This window comes from Dromiciops gliroides, chromosome 2 (assembly GCF_019393635.1).
Source record: "Dromiciops gliroides isolate mDroGli1 chromosome 2, mDroGli1.pri, whole genome shotgun sequence".
Taxonomy (NCBI): Eukaryota; Metazoa; Chordata; class Mammalia; order Microbiotheria; family Microbiotheriidae; genus Dromiciops; species Dromiciops gliroides.
In genome coordinates, this window is record NC_057862.1 from 477,919,932 (window position 1) to 477,936,805 (window position 16,874).

Here is a 16,874-nt window from a genome sequence, read left to right on the forward strand (position 1 = left end):
AAACTTTGACTACTAAATGTAGTTGATTTAATCCAAGACATGTTAGTCCTCATCTCACTATTGTTAAGGATTATTAAGGGATCCCCTGAACTTGTCTTTTTGAGTGGCCATATTTTCTGCAAACATTGGACCCAGAGCATGCAGAAAGCTCTGAATGTGTGGAGGACAAAGCCCCCTCAGCTGACACAAGTTGTTGTTTGCACCTCAAACTGGAATCCTGTGTGTCCTTGGGAGTAAAGATAAGCACCAGACAGTCTGCACTAGACTTGTGCAGCTGAGACCCTTGTAGATAAGTAGACTGTCATATTTTCATGATCTTCAGTTCCAAAGGGAAAAGAATGTGCCTTTTTTTCCATTGCCTTGTTTCTCTTCTTTTAGGAGGGGTTTTATTTTTTTCCCACCTTTACTGCTCCTTTCCCTTCCCATACCACACCCCTTTAGGAGGATTCTGGTATCTCCTTCCTTTGTCCAGCTGTCATAAATATGCAAACTTCTGTAAGAACTGTGAAGTTTTTGCCCTGGCTTTGGGTTCCACATGTATGTTCATTTCTCTTGTAATAAGCCTAGTTTTCATGTAAGTTTTGTGAAGTTGTGATTTCCGGAGTGCCATTGCTGTCAGGTGCTAGTAGATTGAACTGTTTATGGTAGTTTGAGCTGTTTATAGCATTCCTAATCCTATTATAAACAGACTTTCCAGCCTTTGTCCCAGCTACCTCACAGTGCCCTGTGGAATTCAGTTCAAACATTTTGTTAAGCACCTATTATGTGCTGGGAATGCAAAGACTAAAATAAGCCAACTTTTGTCCTCAAAGAATTTGCATTCTGTTAGGGAATGCAGTATATACATGGATAAATCAAACAGGATAGTTTAAGGAAGGATACAGCATTTGTGTTAGAAAATAAAGTAGAGATAAAAGTTTGTTTATACTGAAAGTGGAATTCTGTAATGGTAACAATGAAGGTTGGTCATAGAGTATGCAATTTAAGAATATTTAAATTTTTATAAATTAGGTAGTATAAACAATTTGTTGGTGGCATTTAAAAGAAAAATTAATTTTCTTCCCAAATATGTACTTCATTTCTAGATATAGGGTGCTATTTGCCATATTGTTTAGAGTATATATCCCCCATCTGAGAGATGAATACAGTATATCTAGTGTAATAAAACTATATTTTAATAAACTTGCTTTTTAGTGCATTATGTTTAATTTTTTATTTTAATAGAAGTTGGTATTAGGTTGAAGATTTATTTCAAAATAGCCACAGAGTGACAATAAAAAACAGTGGAAAGAGCACTGGATCAAGAATCAGTTGACCTGAGTCAACTGATTGATGGAATTAGATCTTTGCTACTGTGGTGATTGTTCTTAGGTATTCCAGGTATTTTTAGGTAGTCCAATTAGAATTAAAGTGGTCTTTTATTTGGTGCTAGGAAAGTGACCTACCTAGTGGGAAGTCAGAGACTTCCTCCCTAGGGGAGGAGGGCTTAGAAACATTCTCCTCCTTGAACAGAAGGAAGGCAAAAGCTTTTATAGAGGATAGATGGGGTGTCCACCTTTTTGGCGGGGGCAGGGAAAGCTTGGATGCTTGCATATTCCTGAGAGTTGAGGGGACTTTTTGGAAATGATGGTCCTGACCTTTGAGGTTATCTCTTTCTCCTAGCTCTGGTCAGGTAGTAGCCATGCCTAATTGACTTTCCTGATATATTCCTTTACTCCTTGGTTATGTCTATCCTGATATCTAATTGGTCATTCTAAACTTTAATAGTCCCTTGATTCCTTGATATGTCTGTCCTATTATCTGGTTATCTTTGGTTTTGCTTCTCACAGGAGAAATATCTTCTGATTTATCCAAAGCCCTCATGTCACTACTGTTTCTGGGCCTCAATTTCATCATTTATAGAATGTGAGATCAGAAGTAGAAAGTATCTTCTAATTCTAACATTTGATTATTTTATGAGCTTTAGTGGAGTAACACTATATGCATATAGCAAGCTTTTAAAGAGAAATCTACCTATTTTTTAAAGAAATATCTTAAGTGAAGTTCTTGCTAAGAATTTGTGTATGCCTCCAAAGTAAGAACTGATATTGATTGAACACAGACTGAAGTATGCTATTTTTCACTTTATTTCATTCTTTTTCTTTTGTTCAAGTTTTCTTATGCAAATGACTACTATGGTAATGTTTTACATAATTGCACCTCAGGGAGGGAAGAGGGAAGGAGGGATAAAATCTGGAACTCAGAAATGTTTATTATCAAAAAAAAATTGTGTGGAAATTCATTTTGCATAGAAGAGGCATAGCAGAAAGCTTCTGTGTGTGTTGGTTTTGTATCGAGTCAAATTCAGTTTAATTTTGCCAACTTCATGGCATTTCATTCTATTTATGTAGTTGTGTTGCAAAGGTGTAAAGTAATTTTATAGAAAAATGAATGTCTTGAAAATTGCTTTTGGAATATCTTATCTGAATGTTTGTCTAATTTAAAAGGACATTGATTTCTTAGTTTGCTGTGAAGGTTTTTGATGTGTTTTATCACAGTAACCATTGGTATTTAAAAAATTAAATCATAAGGGGGACAGCTTAGTGGCACAGTAGATAAAGCACCGGCCCTGGATTCAGGAGGACCTGAGTTCAAATTTGGCCTCAGACACTTGACACTTATTAGCTGTGTGACCCTGGGCAAGTTGCCTCATCCCCCCAAAATTTAAATCATAACTTTAAAAGTAGTAATTTAATAATTTTAACTTTTTAAAACAGATAGTACCAAGGATATATGATTATTCCCATAATCATAAGCTAAAGATACTTTCTGTGACTAAACAAGGAACTATTTTCTTGAGCCATAAAAAAATACATAAAGCATTTCTGCAGTCTTTTGGGGGGGGCATGCATATTTTCCAACTAGTTTGTATTTTGAAAGTTCATTTTATATCATTTGTTTGGAACTTAAATGATCCTGGATACTTAAAACCTGTATCAGTGGAACACAATTGTTGGCAGGTTCTACTAAGCTGGGAAATATGTCTCTGATCTGAGAACTAGCTCAAGTTCAGAGTTGGCTTTAGAAAGAGAAATTTTTCATCTACAGCAACACTTGGGCAACCATCTACCAAGTTTTGACATATATTGGTGGAGAGGAAATACTCATGCCAATGACATTTAGTCCTTAAGTGTCTGTTAAGTAGTGAAACTCAGAACACATTTTCTGTTGGAAATGGTGTTACAAAGGGTGGCAGGTTATTTTTCCTGTTCAGCCTATTTAACCAATACCATATTTGAAATAATAGTATTAATAATACTATAGAGCAGGGGTTCTTAATCTTTTTTGTATCATAGACTCCTTTGGTAGTATGGTAAAACCTATGGGACCCTCCTTAGAATAATGTTTTTAAATACATAAAATAAAATACATAGTATTACAAAAGAAAATTATTATATTGAAATACAGTTATCAAAAATACTAGACAAGTCCACAGATTCCAGGTTAAGAACCTCTGCTGAAGAGCCTAACTGTCATTTATAACATTCATCCTGTGGTATAATGTATTAAGAATTTGAATTGGAGATACCAAGAACACATCTTTTTCTGCTGCAGTCCCAACAGCAAGATTCTTCCCTGACCTTTCACAAATAACTCAAGGGCAGTGGTTCCCAGAAGCACCAGTAATTTTGGCTTTCCTTGGATATCAAGAGTGAGGATAAATAATAGAAGTAGTATGTAATCAGGAGTACACCAGTTAGAAGTGAGTTATTCAAGAAATAAAATTTGGCATTAAGGTCTGTAAGAGCTATTATGCATAATTTTCTCTAAGCAATAGAGTAATGATCCTGATTTGCATCATCAAAGGGAATTTTGCAACAGAATTTGTGTTTTCTTTGCTTGATTGTAAATGTAAAGAAGTGGGATGTTGGTTTCTTTGTGAGTTATATAGAATGACATCTAAAAAAAGGGTCTGACTTTCCTTTTTTGTCTGTACTTTTGTAATTTTTCTAATTCTGTTCTTTCTGTTGGGTTAGTTTTCTGTTCCTCTTTATCAAAATCTTAGCTATGTCCCAAGGCTCAAGTTAGATCCATCTTTTATAAAGCTTTTGTTTACATGCCACCCTAGCCCACAGGGACATCCTTCTAATACAGACTCTCTTCTGCTTTTTTCTACAGTTTCATACTTACAGTTTTTTTCATTGTTGCATGTTTTAGCCTTTCCAAGTAGATTTTAAGGTCCTGAGAAATAGGAATTTTACTGTCTTAAACTTCTTTGTATTTATCCACAGTGCCTAACACAGTTTCCCGTCCTTAGTAGATGCTAAATATTTATTAATGATGATAATAAGCAAGTACTAGACTTCTTATAATTTAATAACCTTTCATTTTTGCCTATAAACAAGCACTAGAGTTGTTGATTTTTACTGTTATTTTCATTTATGTATTTTGTGCTAATTAGAATTTATATCAATTCTATATAATGCAAAAAAACTTAACTCTAAAATCCATTTGATCTTAATATGCACTTATTTGTTAGCTTTTTTGGTTTATTTTGTATTTTTTTTTTACCCCCTTTCTGTTTGTTGCATAGAGAAGCTGCAACCAGTTTTGCAATTTCCCAAGTCGCAAACGGACGTCTATAATGACACTACTAACCTGACATGCCGCAATGGACATCTCCAGTCAGGTGGGTTTGGGTTAACTGACACTTATGTAAAATGAGCATCTCTCTTAATTTCATGCATGCAAAATTGAGTCAACTAATCCCACACTTAATGAAAGGATACATTTTTCTGTTTTAGAAGTTTTAGTTTTCCATTTTCATAAGGCTCTGTTGATTGCTTATTCTTTGACATTAAATGGCATATCTTTTTTTCCTTACATTTTCCTATTGCTAATGATACATGTAAGTAAAATTATATTAGGAACATTGTATTAATGAAAAGGCAAAACAGTTACATGCCTCTGTTCTCCTTTATGCTTTTGTGCATAGCCCATTTAATTGTGAATAACACTTTTTCTAATTGATTTTTAAAATTCATTTTCTCAGAAAGGACATGAAAATTAAGCTTTTGTGTCTTTTGGATTATGGTAGTAATTTTTAAAAGTGATATGGTAAACTTTACTTTGTGGTTTTCACTATTTTCATTGTTTTAGAATTGCATTTTAGATATTATGCTTTAATGTAATGTATACATTATGCATATATATTTATATATGGTTTATGAATATTGTATCATAACATTACAAGTTTGAAATCAGGTTTACGTAGCAAAAGAAATTGGAATGTTCAGGCAATTCCACTCAGTCACTTTGGAATAGATGAGATTTATTATACTTGCTTGGTAAGTGGATGGTAAAACCAAGGAGAAATCAAATGCCATTGAGTTTTCAAGTTATAGGTTTGCTTCATTATCTATATGGTTTTATATATCTTTTTTCTCCTCCTATGTCCACTGAAGGTTACTGTTTCCCATAAACTGTTGTAGGAGCAATTTAGGTTAGCTGTTAAAAACTTCCCTGCCTCTGCTATAAAGATTATGAAATCTTGAAGTATAGGAAAGATCGTAGAGTAGCTTTCCTTAAGAAATCCTTTAAAAGGTAGACAGACGGGGCAGCTAGGTGGCGCAGTGGATAAAGCACCAGCCCTGGAGTCAGGAGTACCTGAGTTCAAATCCGGCCTCAGACACTTGACACTTACTAGCTGTGTGACCCTGGGCAAGTCACTTAACCCCAATTGCCTCACAAAAAAAAAAAAAAGGTAGACAGATGTTTTGCTGAAGTGATTTAAGATGTTTTCCAATATCCTTTTTACTTTTAAACTTTGATCTTACTGTCAATTTGATTAGGTTATCACAGAATCTCAGAATTGGAAGGAACTTCAGAGGCTTTTCATTTTGGTTACATTTAGAAAACGGGCAGTCAGGTGGTACAGTAGATAGAGCACCAGCCCTGGAGTCAGGAGGACCTGAGTTCAAATCCGGGGTCAGACACTTAACACTTAATAGCTGTGTGACCCTGGGCAAGTCAATTAATTAATTGCCTCACCAAAAAAAAAAAAAAAAAGAAAAAACATCTAGTCCATGCCTTTACCTGATAATCATTTTGCTTGGAAGTCTTTTGTGAAAGGTCTCTTCTGCTTTTTTTCTAGCTCTAAAATTATGAAAGTATCCTTTATGTCAATCATAGATCTACTTCTGAGCATTTTCCACAACCTGCTTGTAGATTTACCCTCTGGGGCACAACAGAACAATTCCTCTTCCCTATGATAATCCTTTAGATATTTGAAGGACATTACCATGTTCCCTCCAGTCTTCTCTTCTCCAAATTAAACATGTTGATTCCCTTTTAAAAATCCTCATGTCAAGGCATTTTACTCTCCTTCTCACAACCCTTTGTGTATTCTCTTTTTTGTGCTTTCTTTTTTATCCACTGTGCCATCTTGCTGCCCCCCAACAATGCCAGATCTTAAACTGTGAAACTGCCACCAGCAAAACTACTTGAAAGTGAATTAATCACAGAAAGGTTGATCAAGGAAACAGATTAAGTCCACAACATTCAGAAACAAATGGACATAGTAGAATAGTATTCATATTCATTATGCCAAAAGATCCCACCTAATGGGGTAAGGATGCAATGAATCAAATACAAAAAATTGGAAAGCACTTCTGGCTAAAATTAGGTATAAACCATCATCTTACAGCATAAACCAATATAAGCTCCAAGTGTATGTATGTATACATGCATGTGTGCATATGTGCATGTATGTATGTATATGTGCATATATATGACTGATATTTTTAAATCAAATGATAAAGAAATTAGAGGAGAAAGGAAGAAAATGCCTTTCACAATTATGGACTGGGCAGGAAGAATTCATGACCAAAGACGTATAGAAAAGATCACAGAAGAATAATGGCTTCATGTTCTAAGTTTTTGAGATCTTTTTGCATCCTATCTTTGTTATACAACAATCTGTGCTTTTGTCAACATTTATATTGCTTATAATAAAAAAAAAATTATGAACATCATTAGGTAATTTAAGCCAGTATTACATGTTATCAAAGGTCCTTTTCAGTTCTAAAACATAATGGTAGGGGCAGCTAGGTGGAGGGGACAGATAGAGCACCGGCCCTGGAGTCAGGAGGATCTGAGTTCAAATCCAGTCTCAGACACTTAACACTTACTAGCTGTGTGACCCTGGGCAAGTCACTTAACCCCACCCCAATTGCCTCTCCAAAAACAAACAAACAAACAAACAAAAAAACATAATGGTGCCATTACAAAGATGTATGGCCTAACAAGGAGGTTGGCTAATCATTTATTTAAAGTGAGTACAACGGGGCAGCTAGGTGGCGCAGTGGATAGAGCACCGGCCCTGGATTCAGGAAGACCTGAGTTCAATTCTAGCCTCAGACACTTAACACTTACTAGCTGTGTGACCCTGGGCAAGTTACTTAACCCTCATTGGCAAAAAAACAAACAAACAAAAATAACATAAAGTGAATACAACAAGTGAGACCTACAAATGCTGTACTAATATTTAAAAACAACAACAACAGAAGCCTCCAGGGTGCTAGGTAAATCCTCTCAGGGGGTTTATAAAAGGCATAGACTAGTCTTTCACAAGATGAGAAAAATATGAAGGTGTTATGTTATTATTCAAGGATGAACCCACACCCATGAGATTATCAATTTATTAAAATGGAAGTATCTATTTATAATATTCTTTTTGAATATAATATTCTTTTTGAGGTTAAGAAATTTTCATCCATTTATTAAGTGCCTGCTAAATACAAAACACTATAGGATTTGGTATGAAATAAAAGCTTCATATATGGAATCATACCTGTACTTGTGGAGGCTAGTGATATATAATAGAAGACTAGGATAAGTATAGAAGTAACTATAGTAGAAAATAGTACAAATTAAGTGAATAAGAGGTATGAACAAAGAGATACATGGGGTTTCTACTGGTCTGGTTATCACTGATTAGTGCAGGGATATTGGAAAAAATGAATAAAAGATTCCTTGGAGATCATGGTGTTTGATTTAGTTTTAAAAGATTGGTGAGAATTCAGCAAGCAGAGGGAGAGGGGGAAACATTCCAGATATAGGGAGCAGTGTGAATAATAATCAGCCCTTCCTCCTAATGTCCCGCTTGTAGAGGGCACCACCTTTCTTTTAGTAATCTATGTCTCTTCATTGATTTTTTACTTTTGCTTACCTTCCTATAACCAATAACTTTTACCGGGGTTGTTGGAATAACTTCTTTATAGGATTTCCTGACTCTAATCTTTCCTCTCGCCATCCATTCTCCACATAACTGGCGAATAGATATCCCTAAAGCTCATGTGTAACCGTCTTACTCCCCTATACAAGAAGCTTTAGAAAAAATACAAACCTTGTTTGTCATTTACAGTCTAGATCCAGTCTATCTTTCTGGCTGATTAGATATTTCTTAGCTTCAGTCAAACAAGCTCTCTTACTTTTCCTGTGAAGACCAGTTTGTCTTCCCCCTCTGTAGCATTAGGTTGTCCACCAAACCTATAATGAATTCTCTCCTTATCTCTTGGAACCCCTAGATCATTTTAAGGATCATCCCAAATGCTACCCCGATTCTCCAGTTGTTAGCACTGTTTTGCACCTCCCTACCCCAATCGTGGATTTATTTTGCATTATTTTATATTTTCCTTTAGACATGTACCTTAACTCCCAGAACAATGTGAGCTCACCAAGGATTAGCATTGTCTTTTCTGTTTGTATCCATAACATGGTGCTAGGCACATAATAAATGTGAAATGGGAAGGGAATATACATTTATTTATAAGGTGCCTACTATATGCCACTTGTGCTGAATGCTTTACAAATATTATTTCATTTGATCTTCTTAACAGCCCTGTGAAATAGGTTCTGTTTTCCTCATTTTTTAGTTGAGGAAAATGAGGCAAATAGAGGTTAATTGACTTGCCTAGGGTCAAACAGCTAGGAAGTATCTGAGGCCAAATTTGAACTCGGGGCTTCCTGGCTCCATGCCCAGTGCTATCTACTGTGCCCCCTATTTGTCTCAAATGCTTGATTGATGGGATAAAATATGAGTTATGTACAGGGAAAAGAGTACTACATTTTGGCTAGAGTGTGATATGAAATAAGTCTAGAAAAATAGAGAATCTAATTGTAAAAGACCTTGAATACCAAGCAGACGAATTTTGATCTTTCATCAATATAAGATAGACAATAGGGATTTTCTGTAGGGTTTTTATTTTGGTTTGGTTTTTTGCAGGCAATGAGGGTTAAGTGACTTGCCCAGGGTCACACAGCTAGTAAGTGTCAAGTGTCTGAGGCCGGATTGAATTCAGGTCCTCCTGAATCCAGGCTGGTGCTTTATCCACTGTGCCACCTAGCTGCCCCCTTCTGTAGGGTTTTGAGAAGAGGAATATCATCAAAAATTTATCCATGAGGGACCAGGTATCTAAAGTGCAGCCTGCCTCACACTATGCTAGAGCCCATATGAGAGGGTTGGAGAGGGGAAAAAAAGGACATGAACTAATAATAGGCCAATAGGATTGAACCACTAGTTGAACACTATAGTTGTGTGATTTAATTCTCCCTGGTGTTGCTTAAAATTGATGCAGTATTGTTGCTTAAAATTGATGCAGTATGCACCCATACGAATTTTTCCACAAGTGACACAACATTGAAAACTCTTAGAAGGCTTTGGCATAAAGAATGTAAATTTTAACGAGATGATTTGGAGTGGGGACAGAACAGTTGGGAAGACCTTTTTAAGCCCTTGGAATATACTTAATGTGGGTGATGATGAGGGTCAGCCTTTATTAAGTTGGTAGCATTAACAATAGTAATGATCAAATACAAGAGATGTTGCAGACATAGGATCAAAGGTCTTGGTTAGGAAGTAAAAGGGAAAGCAGAGACTCCAAGAGAGCAACCTTGTTATGAACATGGGAGATTATGGAAATAGTGCATAAATAGTGAAATCAGAAAGAGGACTAGATTTTAGGAGAAATTTGGGACTTAATGAGTTTGAAGTACTGGCTTGCCATTTAGAAAGGGAGATTCCATAGGAAGTTCAATATTGAATTCTGGAGCCCCAAAGGGAGATCCTGAAGCCTTCTTTTTAGGGGTGATAGTTAAAACCATATAGAAAATTTTTTATCTAAACTTCATATTTCATTGAGCCCCTATGCACAGTATGCAGAAAGAAAGCATTTAATAAATGTTTATTTTAATTGAATTGATATACTTATTTGCAAAATCTTCATTTCCTTTTTCAGGAGTTCTCTGTGGTCTATTTAAGCATCTTAATAAATGTTTGATTAACAATTCTAAGTTTAGATGAGCCATACTTTTATGGATCCATATTACTCCTTGGCTATTTACCTAGAATAGGTAGGGGTTGGTGCACACACATGCATGCATGTGTATTTGTGTGTGGGTATGGGTGTGTGTATCTTGTTTTGTATGTTTACTATAGGTTCTTTTCATTCTTATTATCATAAATGATTTTTTAGCGTTTTTTATAGCACATATATTTGGGACAACCTGATAAAACTTACTTTTCCACAATTTAAATTTTTGCTTAATAATGTGAAATCTAGTTCCACTAAGATCTCTGAAGTTATCATTTTGTTCTTAACCCTTGAATGTTGGTTTTTTTGTGGTTTGTTTTTGTTTTTGTTTTTTTGAAATTGATCTGTGACCTGAAGAATCGAGCATGTATTTTTTTTTTCAGTTTAGCTTTCAAAATAAATCAAAAAGGAGTACATTCATACCCTGACATTTGTGGGGGTTAGAGGTGCAAGACCCTTATGGATGGTAAGACTTAACTAAAAGTAAGCGTTACAAAGGAAAATCATGAAGCACCTTTTCCACATAGTGGTTTTCACAAAGAGACTGGTTATTTGTTTTTTAAAAATTAAATGTTTTGTTAAAATTTTACATTGAACACTAATGCAGTAGTTTTTTTTATAACTGTGTTAATTACTTTTTTAAGCTATGTTAATTATAATAGAGTATTATAACAATTTTTATTTATCTTTTAGTCCTCATTAAGATTCTTTATACATTTGTTCTCATTTGCTTTTGATCTTATTGCTTATATTTTGTACTCTGTTCTTCTGGATCTACTTTTTTTCCCTTTATATTTTTTCATAAAGGTATTTCACATTGCTTTGTATACTTGATAATCTTAATTTAATTATTGTACTATATTACCTTTACATGCTATAAATTATTTAGTTATTCCTCTATTGTTGGAGCTAAAGATTGTTTTCTCTTCCTTCCATCCTTGCTTATATATAATACTGCCCTGGAAATTTTTGGGTAACAGATTTTTGTTGTTGTTGTTGTTGTTTTTAGTGAGGCAATTGGGGTTAAGTGACTTGCCCAGGGTCACACAGCTAGTGAGTGTCAGGTATCTGAGGCCAGATTTGAACTCGGGTACTCTTGACTCCAGGGCCAGTGCTCTAATCCACTGCGCCACCTAGCTGCCCCCCCCATGTTTTTATTTTTTAACTTTTTTGTATATTGCTAAGTTGTACTCCAGATAATTATTAAATTTGCAATAAGTGCGTTATTGAACAAGTATTTATTAAGCTTTTCTTACTAATACACACTTAGACACTGAGAATACAAATGCAAATGTAAGACAGTTTTTGCTCTCAAGGAGCTTATTTTAGAGATACAGCATCCACAGATTAATAGATAGAAAATATATAACAAATAAATACATAGTGATTTAGGCAGTGCATGGACAATAAGGCCTTAGGAAAGAGCACTTGATGGAGATGGCTCTTAAGCTGAGCATTGAAGGGAACTTAGATGTTTCAAGAGGTGCTAGTCTATAGGGAGAGTATTCCAGATCTGAGGAACCTGAGTAAAGACCCAGAGGTAGAAGATGAAGTGTCATATGTGGAAAATATGAAGAAGCTCATCCCATTTGGAAGATTGAATGTATTTAAGTTTGTATAGTCTTTGGTTCATTATTATAGGCAGCTAGTTACATAGTGGGCAGAGCACTGGAACTTGTGTCAGAAAGACCTGAGTACAAACCTGGTCTCAGGGCCAATTAGGTGGTGCAGTGGATAAAGCACCGGCCCTGGATTCAGGAGGACCTGAGTTCAAATTCGGCCTCAGACACTTGACACTTATTAGGTGTGTGACTCTGGGCAAATCACTTAACCCTCCCTGCCCCACCAGAAAAAAAAACCAAAACAAAAAAACCCAAATCTGGCCTCAGATACTTCTTTGTGATCCCATGGAAGTCACTTAACTTTTGTTTACCTCAGTCTCCTCATCTGTCAGATTGTGATGATAATAACAGCAGCTACTTCCCAAGGTTGTGAGAATCAAATGAGATATTTGTAAAGCATTTTATAAACCTTTATAAATGTTAGCTGTTATTATTAGTAGGCATCATGGTATAGTAAATACAAAACTCGTCTTAGAGTATGGAAGAACCAGATTTTAAATCCCACCTCTGAATCTTACTAGTTACATCTCAAAGGGCAAGTAACTTAATTCTTCTGAACCTCAGCTTGTTCATCTGTAAAACAAACATAATAATGCCTGTATTACTAGCTGGGGTGTGGCGGCAGGGGGAGTCTGAGGCTCATGAGATAATATATGTAAAATACTTTACAAAGTACTTTTCTCAAAATTTCAGTTGTTTATTAAATTTAATATTTGGTGTCTTGTCAGTCTATTCTAAACTCTTAGTCTAATAAAATAATAAATATGGAGTAAAAATTTTAAATTATGTGTTCTTTCCCAGCTTTCCACAGATACCTCCAAGGTTTCAGTAGTCATTTTATTCTTGACTATGAACCATGTATAGTTTCATAATTATAGTGCCATAACTCTTGATAGCACCTTTTAGTTTTTACTCTGTTAATGCTCATCTTTGGCAGAGGAGCAGAACTAGGGCATATAGTCCCCAACTACTCTTCACTCTTTGAATGGCTATCATAGAAGTCCCCAAGCAGGCCCCATTTCTATTACTAAGCATGTGATTTGCAAAGGATGAAGCTAGTAGGTTATCATTAGCCTTGGTGGTAGTAATTATCTTATCTCTAGCCTATGCTCCCCCATAGAGACTCCCCAGGAATCACTTTTTTTTTATTGGCTTACTGCTCCTTTTGGACTCCCTACCCCCAGTAATAGTTATTTTAGTGTTAAGTTCATGAAACTTAACTAAGGAGGGCTCATTCATGATGAGGTAGTTGATCCTTCAGTGAATATAGTCTTGGTCCCCTTTTTTTTGATCAGCTGCTGCTATCTGGTGCTACACAGGAACTCCAGGAACTTTCATCATTATGAGGAAGATGCTTTGTTATTCTTGGTTACTCTTTCATCCTGGGGAACTTAAACCCCAAATATAACCACTCTACCTCTTTACCTTTGATTATCTTATTAAATATAACATTCTGAATTGGGATTGGATATAAAGCTATCAATCAACAAATTTAGTACCTACCATCTATGCAGTTCTTTGCTGGGGAAGATGCAAAGTTTAGAAAAGATACAATCCCTGCCCTCAAGGAGATCAGATAGCTATGATAGGCTGTATATAATGACAAGAGTATCCTAAGGTTTCAATACAAAGTGCTGTGTGATCTTTGAAGGGGAGAAGGCAGATTTGATGAAGCCTTCCTGGAGGAGGTGGCATTTAGGTTAGGCTTTAAAACATGGTTAAAAGTTTTTCACCTAGGGGCAGCTAGGTGGCGCAGTGGATAGAGCACCGGCCCTGGAGTCAGGAGTACCTGAGTTCAAATCCGGCCTCAGACACTTAACACTTACTAGCTGTGTGACCCTGGGCAAGTCACTTAACCCCAATTGCCTCACTTTAAAAAAAAAAAATTTCACCTGAAGAAGATGTGAAGAAAGAACATTCTAGATAGAGAAAACAAAGGCATGGCATTATGAGCACATAGTGCATTTGGTATGGGATGGAGGGTGCAGGAGGAATGTTGGGTTGTCTTGGTTGGTCAGCGCTTTGTGGGTAAGTTACAGTTTGCTTATAACTGCCATGCAGCAGCTGTTCATTAATTATATTTTGGGTAGCTTGAAACTTTAATTCTTTGGAGATTGTGATATTCCACGACTCAGTCATCTGGCATCACCAGAGCAACATTGTTTATTAAAGGGACTTTTGTTTCAGAGAAAAGTTTAAAGTCATTAAAAGCACCATGCTATTTACTAAATGGAATTCAGCCTACTGTCCTTCTGTTCAATTCTTGGCCTTAGTCAGCCATCTCTGTCCAAAATATACATTTAATAGAATGTTTTGGGTTTTTGGGGGGCAGGGCAGTTGGGGTTAAGTGACTTGCCCAGGGTCACACAGCTAGTAAGTGTTAAGTGTCTGAGGCCGGATTTGAACTCAGGTACTCCTGAATCCAGGGCTGGTGCTCTATCCACTACACCATCTAGCTGCCCCTTAATAGACTGTTTATCCAACTATGTATCATAGTCTTGGTTATAGGAAATCCTCATGCACTTGATTTTTCAATTATCCAGTAAGCATTTATTACGTGCTTACTATGTGCCAAGCACTGTGATTAGGGCTGGGAATACAAAGAAAGGAAAACACTTCCTGCCGTCAGGAGCTCTATTAGGCTCTATATTCTAATGGGAAGACATTAAATAAATAGGTATGTACAAAATATATAGAGAGATGGAAGTTAATCAGAGAAAGTTGTTGGCAGCTGGGAGGAGGGTGAAAGGGCTTCCATCAAAAGGTGGGATTTAAGCTATACCTTCAAGGAAACCAAGGAAACTAGAGGTACAGGTGAAGAGTAGGCATTCTAGGCAAAGGACAGAAAGGAGAAATGTGGAGAATAGTTAGGCAAACTACTTCTGAGTGATTATAGTTCTCACCTAGAAGGCTCTACATTGTACTGGGAAGATGGAGTTAACACAATTCCATCCACAAACAGAACCACATGGAGGACTTCACTATCTAAATTAGGATGTCTTAACCTTTTTTATGTTATAGAAACCTTGGCAGTCTCATGAAGCCTACCCTTGTGAGAATAATGTTCTTAAATGCATAAAACAAGAAAGTTAAGGTTACAGAGGAAACCAGTTACTGGTCATCAAAATATTAAAAAATAAATTCCCTGACCCTATGCTAAGAACTCTTTATCTAAAGGGAAATCTTCCATTTGAACTCTTTTAAAAAGGGTGTCCTTGATGATTGTGACAAACAGCGTTAGCAAACAATTATTTTCAAGTTTAATACATAATTTCTTTTGCAACAATAGTATTTCATTGCATTCATATGCCACAATTTTTTATACTATTTGGTTTTTGTCTTTATTTTTTTAATTATAAGGTTTTTTTTTTAAGTGAAAATCTACTTCTTCTTCCCACTCACCCCACTTGAGAAAGCAAGAAAAATAAAGCCCCTGTTAAAAACACATATAGACAAAACAGATTTCTGCCTTGGCCATGTCCATAAAAGTATGCCTTAATCTTCACTCTGACACTATCACCTCTCTGTCAGGAGATAGGTAGCACATTTCATCATGGTTGTTGTCATTACATTAATCAGTGTTCCTAAGTCTTTCAAAGCTGTTTGATTTTAGAATATTATTGTTATTATATAATTTGTTCTCCTGGTTTTTCTCACTTCGTTCTGCATCATTTTGTACAAATCTTCCATGTTTCTTCAAAATCATCTCCTTCATTATTTCTTACAATACAATAGTATTCTATAATATGCTTATATCTTAATTTGTTAAGGCATTCCCCAATTCATGGGCATACCCTTAATTTCAAGTGCTTTTCCACTAAAAAAGTAAAGCTGCTATTTACTATGTGTTGAGGTTCTATACTAGACACTGTTTACATCTTCTTCCATAGAGATGAGCCATTTGAAAATCTCACAATTCAGTATATTAAGTGACTGAGAATACAAAGGCAAAAAATGAAATAGCTTTTCCACTCAAGCACTTTACATTCTCTTGGGGATAACAAAACATGTAAAGAAATCCATGAATGTAAAGTAATACAAAGTAATTTCAAGAGGGAGACTACAGTGGTAACTGGGACAATCAGGATAGTCCATTATATGGAAGAATTAGAATGTCACAGATAAAAACTTCAATGTAGGGGAAAATAAGCCAGATGACAGTAATCATTCATGACCCAGGAAACATCTTGGAGCCTTGTGTCCTACTTTGGTTCAGTAAAAGAGCAGCAAGATGCTAAATGATGTCAGAAAGTGTACTGAAATTAAAATAAAGTATTATCAGGGCAGCTAAGTGGCTCAGTGGATAAAGCACCAGCCCTGGATTCAGGAGGACCTGAGTTCAAATCCGGCCTCAGACACTTGACACTAGCTGTGTGACCCTGGGCAAGTCACTTAACCCCCATTGCCCTGCCAAAAAAAATAAATTAAATAAAAATAAAACATTATCTTAAGTTTAAAGAAAATCATTTAATATGCTGCGTGTTGTTGTGATTATTGTCAACAACAATATGACAGAATAAAAAAGGATTCAGGAAAGGCTCACTAAAGTACTAGGCCTGAGTTCAAATCTAATCCTAGACACTTCCTAGGTGTGTGACTCTGGGCAAGTTATTTAACCCTTTTTGCCTCAGTTTCCTCATCTTTCAAATGAGCTGAATAAGGAAATGGCAAACCACTCCAATATCTTTGCCAAGAAAACTCCAAATGGGTCACAAAGAGTCGGACACAACTGAAAAGACTGAACAACAACATGAAAGGGATCAAGGGGACAGGAAGACTTTATTGTGAGAGCAGAGTAAAACAATTGGAATTTTTCAGCCATATAAGGATAAAAACTGAGAGAAGATGTGATCAAATTTTCTTGAATCATGAAAGATGTCGTTTGATTAAGCCTAGATCT

At 35.9% G+C, this 16,874-nt stretch overlaps 1 protein-coding gene across 6 annotated transcripts in view; it reads left to right on the forward strand.

Moving 5' to 3' along the window:
- The window catches only part of SPAST (spastin), an 87,886-nt gene that overhangs the window by 32,399 nt on the left and 38,613 nt on the right, over nucleotides 1-16,874 (forward strand). For 4 of the 6 annotated variants that reach the window (XM_043987635.1, XM_043987631.1, XM_043987630.1 and 1 more), the window contains one exon: nucleotides 4,574-4,669. The exons of the other annotated variants lie outside the window; for them this stretch is intronic. In XM_043987635.1, coding sequence (XP_043843570.1) covers nucleotides 4,574-4,669 — 96 coding nt within the window. The remainder of the gene's footprint in view (nucleotides 1-4,573; nucleotides 4,670-16,874) is intronic. 6 annotated transcript variants of the gene reach the window in all.